The 20811-nt window shown below is 44.4% G+C and overlaps 1 protein-coding gene across 1 annotated transcript; it reads left to right on the forward strand.

Annotated features, from left to right (window-relative positions):
- The first annotated feature begins 122 nt into the window (after positions 1-122).
- LOC106611198 (TNF receptor-associated factor 3) lies at positions 123-20675 on the forward strand. The gene is made up of 11 exons (XM_014211163.3): positions 123-426; positions 9756-10030; positions 10556-10607; positions 10749-10853; positions 11095-11259; positions 13861-13941; positions 14140-14214; positions 14433-14525; positions 14942-15082; positions 15967-16141; positions 18663-20675. Exons 2-11 carry the CDS (start codon positions 9759-9761, stop codon positions 19232-19234), a joined length of 1731 nt encoding a protein of 576 aa, XP_014066638.1. The 5' UTR covers positions 123-426; positions 9756-9758; the 3' UTR covers positions 19235-20675.
- Positions 20676-20811: the final 136 nt, after the last annotated feature.

Raw genomic sequence — 20811 nt, forward strand, 5'->3', positions numbered from 1 at the left:
GTACAGTTCACACTTGATGTTGATGACACTGCCATCTAGTGGAAATACGATACAAACATTGCCTGTCACTGGCTGAATACAAATTTTTTTCTTCATGACGGGGATTTCCTGGGGAAGAAATACCGAAGGGGGGCTTTCCAACTGAGACATCAACAGCCAGAAGAATAAGCGGCGGCTCCATTTTGCTATGTTCCCATCTCGATTTAAAAAAAATATTTACTTTAATATTGTTTTTACAATGTCAGCTACCGATAAAAATACTCTAGCTGCCTATTTTAAAAACGGTGGAGTTCGGTCGTTTTCATTGTAAGCGGTTACATTGTGGTGTTCGCGTTCATGAACGTGCCATTCACCGAAGCTCCATTTCTAACATTGTAGCTCCTGAAAAACGACGTTGCATTGGCCAACGTTACAGATCTGATTCATGTAAGTATTGTTGCTAGCTAGGAAAGTTAACTATATTATCGTCCATGTTACAATGTGGGAACACAGCATGTAGCTATGTCTGTAAAAACATTGAGTAGCCATACAGTGGTGTACCAAAGCGGGGAGCTAGGGAGGCTTCGAATTGGGGTATGAGGTAATTTCAAATATCAATTTCGGTGTACTGAATTGCCTGCGAGACTTAGCCATCAAAACAATTGTGAAAATATTCCAATAATAGCAAATTCTAAAAATGTATTATTCTATATAATCACCTTGACATGTCTCATTGTATTATAATATATTCCGTATTACGCCAATGCATGTGTAGTACATTCATTGCAGTTATGACAAATTAGTTGTCTAGTCAGTGCATGCAAAGTAATTTACAAATTATTATTTGAGTATGGTGAACAGGCTCACACAATGTACACAGTTAGTGTATTGGCCAATTGGGTGAATATTGGTTGCAAAATACATTTATTTAAATTCAAATTATATGCTTAACATATGTCAATAATGCCTTTGAATCATGCCAAACAGTATGCCTGTATGCATATGAAACATTGAAAATATTCTTTAACGGAATCTGTTTAATTTTTGATTGACCAGATCTAAGATCACTGTAAAAAAGCATGATTCTCTATTCTCGGAAGATTCAGCTGTTTGCATGTCTGTTCACACAGTTGAAACATGTTCTATTGCTTTCAGGTTATAGGCAGGCTATAGAATTACATGTGGGCAATTCCATGTAACGGAATTCTGCTGAGACTCAAATTTTTCACTTCAAAATGTATACCAAGCCAAAAACATTGACTTCACATTACAGTGAAAAATGTTCAGTGGAAATAGTAGTTTACAAAAACACATTTACAGGAAGAACTGTGCAGATACAAAGTTTTGTAACAGAATAAAACTGAGGGAGATTTTACAGTAATTCTGTTACCAAACTTTGCATCTGCACAGTTTTTCCAGTAACTGATTTATTTACTGTGTAAGTTGTTCAAAGTAGCCATTGTGCATAGACTTGTATTGTTTGTTAAACATTGAAATCAATAGTTTTTGTTTTTCATACATTTTAAAGTGAAAAAAGTGAGTCTCAGCGTAATTCCGTTACTGTGGAATTGCCCATGTACAATGACAGGTCAGTCATAGAATTCCCCTACATGTTACTTTTTGTTGTTGTTGTGATGTCATGATACTCTAGCAGCATTCAAGACTTGGTTACATCTGTATGATTGGAGTGGAGAAACTGATCTCTGTACCAATAATGTCTGTGTAGAATAGATAGCTGGTGCATTGCATGGCCATATAAGGCTTCTAAACAGCTTCTACCCCCAAGCCATAAGACTCCTGAACACCTAATCAAATGGCTTCCCAGACTATTTGCATTTCCCCCCCTTTTACACCGCTGCTACTCTCTATTGTTATCATCTATGCACAGTCACTTTAAATACTCTACCTACATGTACATATTACCTCGACTAATCTGTGCCCCCACACATTGACTCTGTACCGGTACCCCCTGTATATAGTCTCGCTATTGTTATTTTACTGCTGCTCTTTAATTATCCATATTTTTTAAACTGCATTGTTGGTTAAGGGCCTGTAAGCATTTCACTGTAAGGTCTTCACCTGTTGTATTCGGCGCATGATACTAATAACATTTGATTTGATTTGAAGATGATCGCACCTGAGAAGCTATAACATGTAACAGATTTCCCTTTACTTTTCTCCATCCAGTCACTCTTAGATACAATTTGACCTGTCAACATCAAGCATATGACCAGGTTTAAAGACAAGAATATTGGGCCTATTTCTCATTCTCCATGTAAATCAGTGAGTGTATTTAACAGGGGAAATACCCTTTTATACATAATGCTCTGCATTTCATCAAACCGATTTCCCGTAGAGGAAGAGAGACCTGATTAATCTCATTCCCGGCCCAAATGTACCCAAAATGATCTCAACTGTACTATATGCTTTGAATTAGATATCTAGCCTAGCCAATCTACATTTCAAACTTTTGCTGGCTGCTTCGATTCAGCTGGGTCTAGGGTTTGTGTGTGTGTGTGTGTGTGTGTGTGTGTGTGTGTGTGTGTGTGTGTGTGTGTGTGTGTGTGTGTGTGTGTGTGTGTGTGTGTGTGTGTGTGTGTGTGTGTGTGTGTGTGTGTGTGTGTGTGTGTGTGTGTGTGTGTGTGTGGTCAGTCAGTGATGATAGACAGCGGTGAAGCAGCATGTGGAAAAGCCCCTTCACTATCCCAGGAAGTCCCCTGAGAACCACAGGAACTGGTCAGCCAATAGCCTAGGACTAATCCACTTGCTCATCCAGTGATGATGGACTGATGTACTTTCAACGTTGAGGGAATGTTGAAGGCAGACCTGTAGAAGTGGCCAGTTTTGATATCCTAACTAGTGTGATTCTGAATTGTTTGATTTGTATGAATGAGCCTGTTGAACCATGTGAGACAGGATATAGAGCTGAAGGTTCAGTCATTAGGTCCGAGTTCATCTCTAGCTTCATGGAAACCTTCCTTAGAACAATACACATGCATGATGGAAGAATGTTCCACATACATGTTGGAAGAATGTTCCACATACAGTGCATTCTACTTTTTCCACATGTTGTTACAGCGTTATTCTAAAATGGATTAAATCGTTTTTCTTCCTCATCAATCTACACACAATACCCCATAATGACAAAGCACATTTTTTATTTTTTGTTGTTGAAATGTTTGAAAATGTATACAAACGGAAATATCACATTTACTTAAGTATTCAGACCATTTACTCAGTACTTTGTTGAGGCTTCTTTGGCAGAGATTACAGCCTCGTCTTCTTGGGTATGATGCTACAAGCTTGGCACACCTGTATTTGGGGAGTTTCTCCCATTCTTCTCTGCAGATCCTCTCAAGCTCTGTCAGATTGGATGCGGAGCGTCGCTGCACAGGTTTCAGGTTTTTCTAGAGATGTTCGATCGGGTTCAGTTCCGTGTTCTGGCTGGGCCACTCAAGGACATTCGGACACTTGTCCCGAAGCCCCTCCTGTGTTGTCTTGGCTGTGTGCTTAGGGTCGTTGTCCTGTTGGAAGATGAACCTTCGCCCCAGTGTGAGGTTCTGAGCGCTCTGGAGCAGGTTTTCATGAAGGATCTCTCCGTATGTAGCTCCGTTCATCTTTCCCTCAATCCTGACTAGTCTCCCAGTACCTGCTGCTGAAAAACATACCCACAGCATGATACTGCCACCACTGTGCTTCTCTGTAGGGATGGTGCCAGGTTTCCTCCAGAAATGACCCTTGGCATTCAGGCCAAATAGTTAAATCTTGGTTTCATCAGACCAGAGAACCTTGTTTGTCATGGTCTGAGAGTCTTTAGGTGCCTTTTGGCAAACTCCAAGTGGGCTGTCATGTGCCTTTTTAATGAGGAGTGGCTTACATTTACATTTACATTTACGTCATTTAGCAGATGCTCTTATCCAGAGCGACTTACAAATTGGTGCATTCACCTTATGATATCCAGTGGAACAACCACTTTACAATAGTACATCTATATCTTTTTTGGGGGGGGGGGGGGGGGTTAGAAGGATTACTTAATCCTATCCCAGGTATTCCTTAAAGAGGTGGGGTTTCAGGTGTCTACGGAAGGTGGTGATTGACTCCGCTGTCCTGGCGTCGTGAGGGAGCTTGTTCCACCATTGGGGTGCCAGAGCAGCGAACAGTTTTGACTGGGCTGAGCGGGAACTGTGATTCCGCAGAGGTAGGGAGGCGAGCAGGCCAGAGGAGGATGAACACAGTGCCCTTGTTTGGGTGTAGGGACTGATCAGAGCCTGAAGGTACGGAGGTGCCGTTCCCCTCACAGCTCCGTAGGCAAGCACCATGGTCTTGTAGCAGATGCGAGCTTCAACTGGAAGCCAGTGGAGTGTGCAGAGGAGCGGGGTGACGTGAGAGAACTTGGGAAGGTTGAACACCAGACGGGCTGCGGCGTTCTGGATGAGTTGTAGGGGTTTGATGGCACAGGCAGGGAGCCCCGCCAACAGCGAGTTGCAGTAATCCAGACGGGAGATGACAAGTGCCTGGATTAGGACCTGCGCCGCTTACTGTGTGAGGCAGGGTCGTACTCTGCGAATGTTGTAGAGCATGAACCTACAGGATCGGGTCACCGCCTTGATGTTAGCGGAGAACGACAGGGTGTTGTCCAGGGTCACGCCAAGGCTCTTAGCACTCTGGGAGGAGGACACAATGGCGTTGTCAACCGTGATGGCGAGATCATGGAACGGGCAGTCCTTCCCCGGGAGGAAGAGCAGCTCCGTCTTGCCGAGGTTCAGCTTGAGGTGGTGATCCGTCATCCACACTGATATGTCTGCCAGACACGCAGAGATGCGATTCACCACCTGGTTATCAGAAGGGGGAAAGGAGAAGATTAATTGTGTGTCGTCTGCGTAGCAATGATAGGAGAGACCATGTGAGGATATGACAGAGCCAAGTGACTTGGTGTATAGCGAGAATAGGAGAGGGCCTAGAACTGAGCCCTGGGGGACACCAGTGGTGAGAGCACGTGGTGCGGAGACGGATTCTCGCCCTGCCACCTGGTAGGAGCGACCTGTCAGGTAGGACGCAATCCAAGAGTGAGCCGCGCCGGAGATGCCCAACTCGGAGAGGGTGGAGAGGAGGATCTGATGGTTCACGGTATCAAAGGCAGCAGATAGGTCTAGAAGGATGAGAGCAGAGGAGAGAGAGTTAGCTTTAGCAGTGCGGAGAGCCTCCGTGACACAGAGAAGAGCAGTCTCAGTTGAATGACCAGTCTTGAAACCTGACTGATTTGGATCAAGAAGGTAATTCTGAGAGAGATAGCAAGAGAGCTGGCCAAGGACGGCACGCTCAAGAGTTTTGGAGAGGAAAGAAAGAAGGGATACTGGTCTGTAGTTGTTGACATCGGAGGGATCGAGTGTAGGTTTTTTGAGAAGGGGTGCAACTCTCGCTCTCTTGAAGACGGAAGGGACGTAGCCAGCGGTCAAGGATGAGTTGATGAGCGAGGTGAGGTAAGGGAGAAGGTCTCCGGAAATGGTCTGGAGAAGAGAGGAGGGGATAGGGTCAAGCAGGCAGGTTGTTGGGCGGCCGGCCGTCACAAGTCGCAAGATTTCATCTGGAGAGAGAGGGCAGAAAGAGGTCAAAGCATAGGGTAGGGCAATGTGAGCAGGACCAGTGGTGTCGTTTGACTTAACAAACGAGGATCGGATGTCGTCAACCTTCTTTGTGTGGAGAGGAGGGAGTGAAAAGATGCCAGGTCCGCAGGGAGGCTAGTTTTCCTCCATTTCCGCTCGGCTGCCCGGAGCCCTGTTCTGTGAGCTTGCAATGAGTCGTCAAGCCACGGAGCAGGAGGGGAGGACCGAGCCGGCCGGGAGGATAGGGGACATAGAGAGTCAAAGGATGCAGAAAAAGGAGGAGAGGAGGGTTGAGGAGGCAGAATCAGGAGATTGGTTAGAGAAGGATTGAGCAGAGGGAAGAGATGATAGGATGGAAGAGGAGAGAGTAGCAGGAGAGAGAGAGCGAAGGTTGCGACGGCGCAATACCATCTGAGTAGGGGCAGAGTGAGTAGTGTTGGAGGAGAGCGAGAGGGAAAAGGATACAAGGTAGTGGTCGGAGACTTGGAGGGAGTTGCAGTGAGATTGGTAGAAGAATAGCATCTAGTAAAGATGAGGTCAAGCGTATTGCCTGCCTTGTGAGTAAGGGGGGACGGTGAGAGGGTGAAGCCAAAAGAGGAGAGGAGTGGAAAGAAGGAGGCAGAGAGAAATGAGTCAAAGGCAGACGTAGGGAGGTTAAAGTCACCCAGAATTGTGAGGGGTGAGCCATCCTCAGGAAAGGAACTTATCAAGGCGTCAAGCTCATTGATGAACTCTCCAAGGGAACCTGGAGGGCGATAAATGATAAGGATGTTAAGCTTGAATGGGCTAGTGATTGTGACAGCATGGAATTCAAAGGAGGAGATAGACAGATGGGTCAGGGGAGAAAGAGAGAATGTCCACTTGGGAGAGATGAGGATTCCAGTCCCGCCACCCCGCTGACCAGATGCTCTCGGGGTATGCGAGAACACGTGGTCAGACGAGGAGAGAGCAGTAGGAGTAGCAGTGTTTTCTGTGGTAATCCATGTTTCCGTCAGCACCAAGAAGTCGAGGGACTGGAGGGCAGCATAGGCTGAGATGAACTCTGCCTTGTTGGCCACAGACCGGCAGTTCCAGAGGCTGCCGGAGACCTGGAACTCCACGTGGGTCGTGCGCGCTGGGACCACCAGGTTAGAGTGGCAGTGGCCATGCGGTGTGAAGCGTTTGTGTGGCCTGTGCAGAGAGGAGAGAACAGGGATAGACAGACACATAGTTGACAGGCTACAGGAGAGGCTACGCTAATGCAAAGGAGATTGGAATGAAAATTAACTAAACAACTGGGGAAGCGAGAGAGCAGGGCCTCCCTCACTAACCATTCTCTAAAACACTCAAATATAACTATTCCAACTACCACTTTAAAATTATAATTGATGTAAACTACAGTGGTTCAATGTTTCCAGGAATAGGCTCAAACTTAGTTTATTCAGCTAGATAACTTGGTACAGTATTCTTCCGTGAAACCCACCCAGTGCACCGTGTCTTATGACGCCGTAGCTAACTAGCATGCTAGCATCCAATAACACACGGTTAGCACCAATACTTGGTTACAACAAACTACCAATGGATCATTCGTGTCCGTGACTAGTTCCTTTCATATCGCAGAAGTAATTAAACGTTGGCTAGCTAACACAAAGTCAGTCCTGCTAGCTACACAAGTGGACTACACAACTCGAAAGCTTACATTGCAAAAATCTTATTGACTAAAAATGATACAGTACTGCTAGCTGGTAGAGTTGGCTAGCTAGCAGTGGCTGTGTTTACCTTTATCTTTGATACAAAGACAACTATGTAGCTAGCTAATGTTACACTGATCAAATCGTTCCGTTGTAATGTATTTAGTTTCTACAGTACCGCTAGTTGGTAAAGTTGGCTAGCTAGCTGTGGTGTTGTGATGTTGATGCCGTTTGGAAAACGGCGCGAACGAACGAATACAGCTGGCTAGCTGGCTAGCTAACCTTGTTAATTTCTCAAAGTTAGTTTCTCAAAGCTACACCTACACCTTTAGCTACACCTTTATCCTTGATGCAAAGACAACTATGTAGCTAACTAGCTAACATTACACTAATCAAATCGTTCCGTTGTAATGTATGGAAATGTAATATTACCCGCGGAGCGAAGAACAGCACGACTACTCCCTCCAGCATCCGGCACTAATAGGCTTCTGTCTGGCCACTACCATAAAGGCCTGATTGGTGGAGTGCTGCAAAGATGGTTGTCCTTCTGGAAGGTTCTCTCATCTCCACAGAGAAACTCTGGAGCTCTGTCAGAGTGATCATCGGGTTCTTGGTCACCTCCTTGACCAAGGCCCTTCTCCCCCGATTTCTCAGTTTGGCCGGGTGGCCAGCTCTAGGAAGAGTCTTGGTGGTTCCAAACTTCTTCCATTTAAGAATGATGGAGGCCACTGTGTTCTTGGGGACCTTCAATGCCACAGAAATGTTTTGGTACCCTTCCCCAGATCTGTGCCTCGACACAATCCTGTCTCTGAGCTCTACGAACAATTCCTTCGACCTCATGGCATGCACTGTCAACTGTGGGACCTTATATAGACAGGTGTGTGCCTTTCCAAATCATGTCCATTCCATTGAATTTACCACAGGTGGACTCAAATTAAGTTGTAGAAACATCTCAAGGATGATCATTGGAAACAGAATGCACCTGAACTCAATTTTGATTCTTATAACAAAGGTTCTGAATACTTATATAAATAAGGTGTTTCTGTTTTTTATTTTTAATACATTTGCACAAATTTCCAAAAAACGTTTCGCTTTGTCATTATGGGGTATTGTGTGTAGATTGATGAGGAAAAGAATGTTAGAATTTTAGAATAAGGCTGTAACATAACAAAATATGCGAAAAAGGGGTCTGAATACTTTCTGAAGGCACTGTTGGAAGAATGTTCCACATACATGTTGGAAGAATGTTCCACATGTATTTTTTTAAATGTTCATTATTTAGCCTTTATTTAGCTAAGCAAGTCAGTTAAGAACAAATTCTTATTGACAATGACGGCCTACCAAAAGGCAAAAGGACAATGATGGAAGACCAGCTAAATATTTAGTAGAACCTTACATATGTTTTGACCAGTTTGAGATTGGATGTTCAGTGGATGATGCTGTCTTTTAGGATGGTGTATGCTGTTATTTGGGTTGGATGTTCAAGCCTAGATTGCTTGCCCTCCTGTTGCTTGCCCTCGGAAAATGAATAATGTGTTGGCAAGTCTATAATAAAGACTTGTGTCAGTCTAGATTAAGCTGTACTGTCCTCCATTAGAGCTGGGCGATATGGACTAAAGGCCGTATTGCGATAAATTGCCTGAATTGATTCAATAACGATAAATACATAAGATGATACGTTTATAACAATGTGCACCACCGCAGTAGTTTTTTATCCTTTTGAGCTACTACTTCTACTATAGTTTGATTGGAGCCATCAACAGTCCCTTTAACAGTCACCCATATTAGCAAACTTATTTAATTTCAAACTTCACATTTATCTAGTATAGGCTACTTATCGTAGTAAGTAACGATCTCAGCAAAATGCCTGCGGTAAGTGATCGGTATGGTTGGTGTTGATAACTTTCACTTTATCCTCCCAGCTCTACTCCATCTACTTTTGGATATGCTCTATTCCAGTCCCAAGCCGGGCCTTCCTGCTTGTGCACTGCACCCCCCCCCCCCCCCCCGAGTCAGAGCAGAGATAACATTAGCCCCAGTTAACTATGTCTGTTATGAAGGGGTTTCCCAAGGTTTGGCCTGAGAGTCAGGGCTGTTGATGTGGCAATGAATGCTCAGCATTAACACACACACACACACACACACACACACACACACACACACACACACACACACACACACACACACACACACACACACACACACACACACATCCTCAGCTCAAACACCATTGTCCCACTCCAAGACCATGTAACATAAGACAATTGTATACTCCTTTTTTATGAAATGCGTGTTTGTCCTGTATGTTGTAACTGTCGAGTGCATTTTTATTAAACATCTCTTCCCTCCTGTCTTTCTGTGTGTGTGTGTGTGTGTGTGTGTGTGTGTGTGTGTGTGTGTGTGTGTGTGTGTGTGTGTGTGTGTGTGTGTGTGTGTGTGTGTGTGTGTGTGTGTGTGTGTGTGTGTGTGTGTGTGTGTGTGTGTGTGCCCGTGCCCTCTCCAGGTCATGTCAGCAGGGCGGAATGCGGACGTGCGGGAGCTGCAGATCCCCCTCCAGCATCGCTCTCCCTCCCTGGCTGTTCTCTCTCTGGCCCAGCGCCCCTGGCCCAGCGACCCCGAGACAGGCTTCTTACCCCAGCACGGGGGCTTCTGGGACCACTTCATAGCCACCCCAGAGCCCAAATACTGCTGTGAGGCCTGCAGGCTAGTGCTCTGCAACCCCAGGCAGACAGAGTGTGGACACCGCTTCTGTGAAACCTGCATCTCTGAGCAGCTAAGGTGAGGACTGAGGACAAGAGATTTCAGTTTCATGATGAGTGTAAGAGTGAAGGGGTATGTTTTTTTTGTTGAGGAAATGATAGTTGAGAAATTACAAACATCTTCTTGTCAGTGTGTTTGATATGTCAGCTGTCTTCTGGTAATGGGGGTTGTCATAATTGTTTAGTGATTGTGTGATGATTATGATTGAGAAATAATGATGTCATTGGCCACATGTTGGTAAAAGGAGGATTTGATTGGACATTAGTTAATTAAGCAATGAGGCCCAAGGGGGTGTGGTATATGGCTAATATAATATATATATAATATATATAAGGGCTGTTCTTTATTATAAACTGGTTACCAACTTAATTAGAACAGTAAAAATAAATGTTTTGTCATACCCGTGGTATACGGTCTGATATACCACGGCTGTCAGCCAATCAGCATTCAGGGCTCGAACCACCCAGTTTATAATGATAGATTTCTCACTCCGCGTCAATCATCATCGTATTAATGTGCCTAAATGTCTTGTCGCCTTTACAGCAAACCAAATCCAGTATGTCCAGCAGATATGGAGCCGCTGTTCAAAGACAAGGTAAGACTACGTATGTGAATGATTTGCATCACTGTCATCATCCTTATGATACCCATGCTAAACAGCCCTATACCCTTTCTAAATGGCCTCGTACATAATCGCAGCGTGTCTCCTCACAGTAGCTGTTGTGTTTTCTGTCAGATCTTCCGTGATGTGTGCTGCCATAGAGAGATCATGGCTCTGAGAGTGTACTGCAGGAGTGAGAAGAATGGCTGTAAGGAGCAGATGAGTCTACATCAGGTCATGGTAAGTGTCTGACTGACTGAGGGAAATGGAAAAAGTCCCATTGTTTACACACAGTCATTATTCAAGCTCTAGAAAAGTGTTTATCTACAATTCTCGTTGATTTCAGTCACATTGATTGAATGTTTCCTGTTGAAACTGTAATGACTACAACCCAAATGCGATCTTATTTATAGCACTTCATAATAGGCTACATTTTCTTTACACCAAATCCTTATGATTCATTTTCCTCCTTTTTTCCCAGGATCATTTGAATGTGTGTCCGTATTTTGAGGTGCCATGCCCTTTAGGAAAGTGCAAAGAGAAGATGATGCGCAAAGACATTTCTGAGCACTTGAGTTGGAAATGTAAACACAGAGAGACCACCTGTGAATTCTGCATGCACAAGATGGCCATGACTGAATTACAGGTAACTAGAACAACTACTTGAGTTGGGCCGGTGCTCACCGAACCTGTACCTCTTAGAGAATAGTGTGACCGGCACCCAAAATTAGTACTGGCACATATTTTAGTCCACCTTAAGGGCAATTCTGACACTTTTCAACCATATATTCATTTTCTCCAGCACCGTATGTCACCGCGAATCTCATAGGGTGTTTCTCAATATGCATACTACCGTGCTCCACACTCCCAAGCTCCGAGTGCATTCTCCCACGACATTCTCTTGAGTACGTTCTTGTGAAGATGAGAGTGTGGAGAACGCATAAAACATTACATTTGAGAAGCACTTGCACTCCCCCTACTGTATTACCTCACGCTGCACCTCCCCATTCACTGAACCTTCTTCCAGCCAGGACAAAGGCAACAATAGACGGAACAAGATATGCACAAAGCAAAAGTTTAACTTCATAATTATGCTATTTGAGGAACACCCAGTGTTTGAAAATTACTGTTGTTAAAATGTTTAAACTTTTGATGATGTCATTGGGTCTAACTTTTTTACTTTATATTTTTTTATACAAAACGTAGAAATCTAAAGTTTTCACATATGTAGATACTGGTATTGTGCTGGAGATAAGGAAATTAGGTTAAAAAGTGGTGGAATTGCCCTTTAAGCACTGACAACAACAACACTGAATATCTGCTACCGCATGGCAAGCGGTACCGGAGCACCAAGTCTCGGTCCAAGAGGCTTCTAAACAGCTTCTACCCCCAAGCTATAAGACTCCTGAACATCTAATCAAATGGCTACCCAGACTATTTGCATTGCCCCCCCCCCCCCCCCCCCCCCCTTTTACACTGCTGCTACTCTCTGTTTATCATCTATGCATAGTCACTTTAATAATTCTAACTACATATACATACACTGCTCAAAAAAATAAAGGGAACACTTAAACAACACAATGTAACTCCAAGTCAATCACACTTCTGTGAAATCAAACTGTCCACTTAGGAAGCAACACTGATTGACAATAAATTTCACATGCTGTTTTGCAAATGGAATAGACAACAGGTGGAAATTATAGGCAATTAGCAAGACACCCCCAATAAAGGAGTGGTTCTGCAGGTGGTGACCACAGACCACTTCTCAGTTCCTATGCTTCCTGGCTGATGTTTTGGTTACTTTTGAATGCTGGCGGTGCTTTCACTCTAGTGGTAGCATGTGACGGAGTCTACAACCCACACAAGTGGCTCAGGTAGTGCAGCTCATCCAGGATGGCACATCAATGCGAGCTGTGGCAAGAAGGTTTGCTGTGTCTGTCAGCGTAGTGTCCAGAGCATGGAGGCGCTACCAGGAGACAGGCCAGTACATCAGGAGATGTGGAGGAGGCCGTAGGAGGGCAACAACCCAGCAGCAGGACCGCTACCTCCGCCTTTGTGCAAGGAGGAGCAGGAGGAGCACTGCCAGAGCCCTGCAAAATGACCTCCAGCAGGCCACAAATGTGCATGTGTGTGCTCAAACGGTCAGAAACAGACTCCATGAGGGTGGTATGAGGGCCCGATGTCCACAGGTGGGGGTTGTGCTTACAGCCCAACACCGTGCAGGACATTTGGCATTTGCCAGAGAACACCAAGATTGGCAAATTCGCCACTGGCGCCCTGTGCTCTTCACAGACGAAAGCAGGTTCACACTGAGCACATGTGACAGAGTCTGGAGACGCCGTGGAGAACGTTCTGCTGCCTGCAACATCCTCCAGCATGACTGGTTTGGCGGTGGGTCAGTCATGGTGTGGGGTGGCATTTCTTTGGGGGGCCGCACAGCCCTCCATGTGCTCGCCAGAGGTAGCCTGACTGCCATTAGGTACCGAGATGAGATCCTCAGACCACTTGTGAGACCATATGCTGGTGCGGTTGGCCCTGGGTTCCTCCTAATGCAAGACAATGCTAGACCTCATGTGGCTGGAGTGTGTCAGCAGTTCCTGCAAGAGGAAGGCATTGATGCTATGGACTGGCCCGCCCGTTCCCCAGACCTGAATCCAATTGAGCACATCTGCGACATCATGTCTCGCTCCATCCACCAACGCCACGTTGCACCACAGACTGTCCAGGAGTTGGCGGATGCTTTAGTCCAGGTCTAGGAGGAGATCCCTCAGGAGACCATCCGCCACCTCATCAGGAGCATGCCCAGGCATTGTAGGGAGGTCATACAGGCACGTGGAGGCCACACACACTACTGAGCCTCATTTTGACTTGTTTTAAGGACATTACATCAAAGTTGGATCAGCCTGTAGTGTGGTTTTCCACTTTAATTTTGAGTGTGACTCCAAATCCAGACCTCCATGGGTTGATTGGATTTCCATTGATTATTTTTGTGTGATTTTGTTGTCAGCACATTCACCTATGTAAAGAAAAAAGTATTTAATAAGATTATTTCATTCATTCAGATCTAGGATGTGTTATTTTAGTGTTCCCTTTATTTTTTTGAGCAGTGTATTACCTCGACTAACCAGTGCCCCCGCACATGGACTGTGTACCGGTACCCCCTGTATATAGTCTTGCTATTGTTATTTTACTGCTGCTCTTTAATTATTTGTTACTTTTATTTCTTATTCTTATTAAAACATTTCAGAAACACAAAGAAACCGTTTGTCCTTCATTTCCGGTGGCCTGCCCCAATCATTGTACTTTTCCCTCCATCTTACGGAGTGAGGTAAGGAGTGTATTTTAATGTTTGTAGTATAAAATGTATTCATGCAAGGAAGTATGGCCATCTTTTCTCTTATCATCAGATGGATTAACATAGTTTTAAATGTTGTGATACGGTTGCCCATTTCATTGAGACCACATTGTAATGCAAATGCTTGGTATAGAAGGACATGATTGAACCTAAATGTGTTTCTACTCTCAGCTGACAAGTCATCAACATGAGTGCCCCAAGGCTCATGTCACCTGCTCCTTTATTCGCTTTGGATGCAATTTCAAGGTCAGTCTTCATGTTACTATGATTGTTAAAAGTGGTATTAATAATAATATGCTTAATATAAGTTGTAATATCATGGCCACTATGAACTCCTCGTGATGTCTCTTTTACTCTGTTATCTGGCTGTTGTCCCACTGAACTACAACTAATTTAAGAGAACATACAGTAGTTTTAAGCTGGTATGTTACTGATATGATATTTTCCCTGATATTCCTCTGTAGGGTCTCAACCAAGACATGAGGGATCATGAATCTAGCTTTGCCTCTGAACACCTGCGGCTGATGGCAACCAGGAACACTACGCTGGAGGCCAAGGTGATCAACTCTACTTTGTTCTTTAGAACAATTTGCCCTGTGTACCATTAAAGGAAAAATGTATAAAGTCAACATAATGAAAATTCACCAGCATCATGACCAACTTCTATTTCAATCCATATGCAAGGCATACAGTGTATAAATATGTTGCCTTGTATCTGCATTACCTGTCATACTTGTTTTGACTCATGATATAATCACACATTTGAGTATGTGCTCTTACATGTTACACATAACACATACATTCTAACAACATGTATTTTGACAAGTACCCCAAAATAATAAATTGGGAGATATTAAACTGAATATTCAACCACAACTAACTTTTTAACAACCAACTAATCACAGGGCTGAATGGTTAAGTAGTTCAGGGTAATGGAAGCAGTAATAAGACAGACTGTTTCCCACCCATCTAGATGGAGGATGTTAAAGGAGAGCTTCTGGAGCGGTACAAGGTTCTGCCAGGCCTAAGCAGCCGTCTGTCTGAAACAGAGTCTCAGTACGAGGAGATGAGGGAGAATAACAGACAGCTGGAGCAGAAGCTCACTGCCATGCAGGTAAATGAAAAGGTCGAAGTACATTGAGTGTACAAAACATGTGAGTTGCACCCCCTTTTGCCCTAAGAACAGCCTCAATTTGTCAGGGCATGGACTCTACAAGGTGTCGAAAGCGTTCAACAGAGATGCTGACCCATGTTGACTCCAATGCTTCCCACAGTTGTCAAGTTGGCTGGATGTCCTTTGGGTGGTTGACCATTCTTGATACACACAGGAAACTGTTGAATGTGAAAAACTCAGCAGCGTTGCAGTTCTCGATACAGTCAAACCGGTGCGTCTGGCACCACCATACCCCGTTCAAAGTCACTTCAATCTTTTGTTCTCCCCATTCACCCTCTGAATGGCACACATGCACAATCCATGTCTTAACTGTGACCAGGTGAGTCCTTCTTTAACCTGTTTCCTCCCCTTCATCTACACTGATTGAAGTGGACTTAACAAGTGACATCAATAAGGGATCAATGTGTTCACCTGGATTCACCTGGTCAGTCTGTCATGGAAAGAGCATGTGTTTCTTATGTTTTGTACACTGTCATTATAAAACCTCTCAATAGAGATGTAATACTAGTCTTTGACATACATAATAATACTTGTCTTGTCCCACAGTCCCATTTACTGATTTCTCAGTTGGAGGTAAAGTCCTGCCATGTATGGAACTTACATTATAAGTCATTTAGCAGGCACTCTTATCCAGAGCAACTTACTGGAGCAATTAGGGTTAAGTTCCTTGCTCTAGGGCACATCGACAGATTTTTCAGCTAGTCGGCCCAACGCTCTTTCAGCTTACTGGCCCAACGCTCTTAACCGCTAGGCTACCTACCGCCTAGGCTACATGAAGTGTGTGTAACTGTATGTGTGTGTTTGTGGACGTTTTCTCCATGTAGAACTTGATGAGTTCCCACTCTGAGAAGCTTTTGGAGATGGAGCTGGAGCTGAGGTCTCTGAGGACCATCCGAGAGGAGGTGGAAACACTACGAGGCACCGTGGAGAGCATTCGTTCAAGGGTTGCAACGCTAGAGGGAGGAAGGGGTGGAGCCATCCCAGCCACACACACACTAGGTGAGTTACCCTGAATGCTCTCTCACTCTCTCTCTGTCTTCCTTTGTCTAGCTCTCTCTCTCTCTGTCTCGCTCTCTAGTCTCTCCCTCAGTGTCTCTGTCTCTCTCAACACTTGTCTTGGGAATTATTTTATTCTTTGCTACTTCACTGTCGCTAAAACCTGTATAACTCTTTTAGGAGTTGCTCAGAATGAGTGTAATGTGATATTGGACCGATTTGATATGTTCAAAGTCTGAAGCTACATTATGAGCAAAGCAGTGATTGAAAAAAAACAGTGCTTTGGGGCCTCCCGAGCATCGCAGTGCTAGCTGTGCCACTAGAGATTCAGGGTTCGAGTCCAGGCTCTGTCGCAGCCGGCTGCAACCGGGAGACTCATGGGGCGGCGCACAATTGGCCCAGCGTTGTCCGGGTTAGGGGAGGGTTTGACCGGCAGGGATGTCCTTGTCCCATCGCGCACTAGTGACTCCTGTGGCGGGCCGGGCGCAGTGCACGCTGACACGGTCGCCAGGTGTACGGTGTTTCCTCTGAAACAGTGGTGTGGCTGGCTTCCGGCTTAAGTGGGCATTATGTCAAGAAGCAGTGCGGCTTGGTTGGGTCGTGTTTCGGATGACGCATGGCTCTCGACCTTTGCCTCTCCCGAGTCCGTACACGAGTTGCAGGGATGAGACAAGACTGTAACTACCAATTGGATTCCACGAAATTGGCGTGAAAAAGGGGTTAAAAAAAACAAGGGAACGACCGATTAATCGGAATGGCCGATTTAATTAGGGTCGATTTCAAGTTTTCATAACAATCGGGAAATCGGTATTTTTGGACGCCGATTTGGCCGATTTGTATTTTTTTACACCTTTATTTAACTAGGCAAGTCAGTTAAGAACACATTCTTATTTTCAATGACGGCCTAGGAACGGTGGGTTAACTGCCTTGTTCAGGGGCAGAACGACAGATTTTTACCTTGTCAGCTTGGGGAATCAATCTTGCAACCTTACGGTTAACTAGTGAAGACTATTTCTTCCTAACAAAGACAGCCGACTTCGCCAAACGGGGGATGATTTAACAAAAGCGCATTTGCGAAAAAAGCACAATCGTTGCACAACTGTACCTAACCATAAACATCTATGCCTTTCTTAAAATCAATACACAGAAGTATATATTTTTAAACCTGCATATTTAGCTAAAAGAAATCCAGGTTAGCAGGCAATATTAACCAGGTGAAATTGTGTCACTTCTCTTGCGTTCATTGCACGCAGAGTCAGGGTATATGCAACAGTTTGGGCCACCTGGCTCGTTGCGAACTAATTTGCCAGAATTTTACGTAATTATGACATAACATTGAAGGTTGTGCAATGTAACAGGAATATTTAGACTTAGGGATGCCACCCGTTAGATAAAATACGGAACGGTTCCGTATTTCACTGAAAGGAAAAACGTTTTGTTTTCGAGATGATAGTTTCCGGATTCGACCATATTAATGACCTAAGGCTCGTGTTTATTATATTATAATTAAGTCTGATTTGATAGAGCAGTCTGACTGAGCGGTGGTAGGCAGCAGCAGGCTCGTAAGCATTCATTCAAACAGCACTTTCGTGCGTTTTGCCAGCAGCTGTGCTTCAGGCATTGCACTGTTTATGACTTCAAGCCTATCAACTCCCAAGATATTAGGCTGGTGTAACCGATGTGAAATGGCTAGCTAGTTAGCTGGGTGCACGCTAATAGTGTTTGAAACGTCACTCGCTCTGAGACTTGGAGTAGTTGTTCCCCTTGTTCTACATGAGTAACGCTGCTTCGAGGGTGGCTGTTGTCGATGTGTTCCTGGTTCGAGCCCAGGTAGGAGCGAGGAGAGGGACGGAAGCTATACAGTTACACTGGCAATACTAAAGTGCCTATAAGAACATCCAATAGTCAAAGGTATATGAAATACAAATCGTATAGAGAGAAATAGTCCTATAATTCCTATAATAACTACAACCTAAAACATCTTACCTGGGAATATTGAAGACTCATGTTAAAAGGAACCACCAGCTTTCATTATTTATTTGAGGCTAAATTGATTTTATTGATGTATTATATTAAGTTAAAATAAGTGTTCATTCAGTATTGTTGTAATTGTCATTATTACAAATACATTTCAAAAATCGGCCGAAAAATCGGTATCGGCTTTTTTTGGGGGGGGGTCCTCCAATAATCGGCATCGGTATCGGCGTTGAAAAATCATAATTGGTTATATAGATAGATAGATAGATAGATAGATAGATAGATAGATAGATAGATAGATAGATAGATAGATAGATAGATAGATAGATAGATAGATAGATAGATAGATAGATAGATAGATAGATAGATAGATAGATAGATAGATAGATAGATAGATAGATAGATAGATAGATAGATAGATAGATAGATAAACCAGTACTTTTATGGCCTGACATAAAAGTCTGGGAAAATGTAAGTAGCGAGAAGTCCAGAGTGGTACAAACATACAGGACTCTTATTCCATTGGCTTGCTATTGTTTCTCTGCAGGTTCTTTAGAGACACAGCTCTCCCGTCAGGACGACATGCTGAGTGTCCACGAGATCCGCTTGGCCGACATGGACCTGCGCTTCCAGGTCCTAGAGACGGCCTCCTTCAATGGGACGCTCATCTGGAAGATCCGTGACTACAAGCGGCGGAAACAAGAAGCCGTGGCGTCAAAGACCCTGTCTCTCTACAGCCAGCCTTTCTACACTGGCTACTTTGGCTACAAGATGTGTGCCCGGGTCTACCTGAACGGAGACGGCATGGGGAAAGGAACCCACCTGTCTCTGTTCTTTGTGGTGATGCGTGGCGAGTACGATGCCCTGTTGCTCTGGCCCTTTAAGCAGAAGGTGACTCTGATGCTGATGGACCAGGGCCCAGCCAGGAAGCACCTAGGGGATGCCTTCAAACCAGACCCCAACAGCAGCAGCTTCAGACGACCCACGGCAGAGATGAACATAGCCTCCGGCTGCCCGCTGTTCGTGGCCCAGACTGTGTTGGAGAACGGTACTTACATCAAGGATGATACCATCTTCATTAAGGTCACAGTGGACACATCTGACCTCCCTGACCCTTGACCCCTGGTCTGTAGAGAACAGCAGATGTATCTGGATCAGGGTGCCCTTATGTGAGAGAGATTGCAAAAGATGGAATGGAGAGAGCAGAAATAAGGATGGCGAACAAGAAAATAACAGAAGTTAGAAGAGTAAGGTTTCTTTGCAGATCTCAAGGTGCAGCCTAAGCCTGCAGAAAGAGCTGGGTGGACCTCAGAGCAGTTGCCTTTGGTGCCTGTGTTGCTCACCAGATAGGTGAGAGAAGGAAATGGTTATTTTTCAACCAGGCTGAATGTTAAAAAGTCTAAAGAATGCCTATATTACTCACAGCAGGGAGAGGTATAAATGGCAATGGATCATTCTAACCCAAGTTATCAGGATGCAACCATCATCAAACTACATGGACCCAGTGGATGGATGGAGGGAGGAAGGAAGGAAGGAAGGAAGGAAGGAAGGAAGGAAGGAAGGAAGGAAGGAAGGAAGGAAGGAAGGAAGGAAGGAAGGAAGGAAGGAAGGAAGGAAGGAAGGAAGGAAGGGAAGGAAGTCTACCAGAATGGAGATAGTGAATATATTTCAGTAGACATTGATCATTTCTGCCTTGAAGAACATGGGACAGTGCATCATCCAACACAAGTCGAGGTGTGGAGATAGTTGGGCACGGCACAACTATCTTCTGTAATATCAAATATCTCTGAGAACTCATTACTTGACTTTGATGAAACTTGTCTAAATTAAAGCCAGAAGATACAATCCCACATGACATGTTGAATAAGGAGATACAATGCTATATGTGGTTGTGTATGCTGTTTGCATTGCTGGTGAAGTTTGGTTGTATTATTGCATTGTTAAAGTATAGAATGTAATGTATGTTTCTAGTCTTGTGATTGTGTTGGAGAAAGTTGTTGATTGACAAGCTTTTATTAACAGGTGTCGTGTGAGCACTAGGGTGTGTCTTGTGTGCAGGCTACAGCCTGTCTCTTATTTCAGATTTGGTTTTAGTGGACCTGGTCTGCATCTGAAACAGCATCCAGCTACCTATATTGTGCACTACTGTTGGCCAGAGCTGTACAAAAGTAGTGCACTATATAGGGATTTGGGTGCCATTTCAGACACAGACAAAGATGGCACAAAGGAATGGATACACACCGGTACAGCAATGCCACTGTCTCGCGGAGTTAAGAATAAGACTAGCCTTTCATTTTGAAGATCTATAAAGATCTGTAAATTACTTCTATACTGCTTTTTGTAACTTACACATTGTTTTGTAATGTTCAGAACAGATGCTGTGCATCATATTTTTTTGTAACAGTTGGGAAAACAAAATGCCTCATTAAAACTCCAACCATGTTGATTGAGCTGAGACATAAAGTGACAGTGACTTGTTTTCATGATGGTTGGTGGAGAATGTTATTTGCACAAGTTATGTTTGAATGTGTATTAATAAAATTGTTAAACAAAACTTGAATGTGCTTTGATGTTTGATTTCTGTGGAGGAGATCAGAAGGAGAAGATGGGGAGGCATTGGCCACACCCTCTGAAAGCCCTCCTACATCACCAGTCAAGCACTATCCTGGAACCCACAAGGGAAACAGAAAAGAAGG

This window comes from Salmo salar, chromosome 09 (genome assembly GCF_965601325.2).
Source record: "Salmo salar chromosome 09, fSalSal1, whole genome shotgun sequence".
NCBI classification, from domain to species: domain Eukaryota; kingdom Metazoa; phylum Chordata; class Actinopteri; order Salmoniformes; family Salmonidae; genus Salmo; species Salmo salar.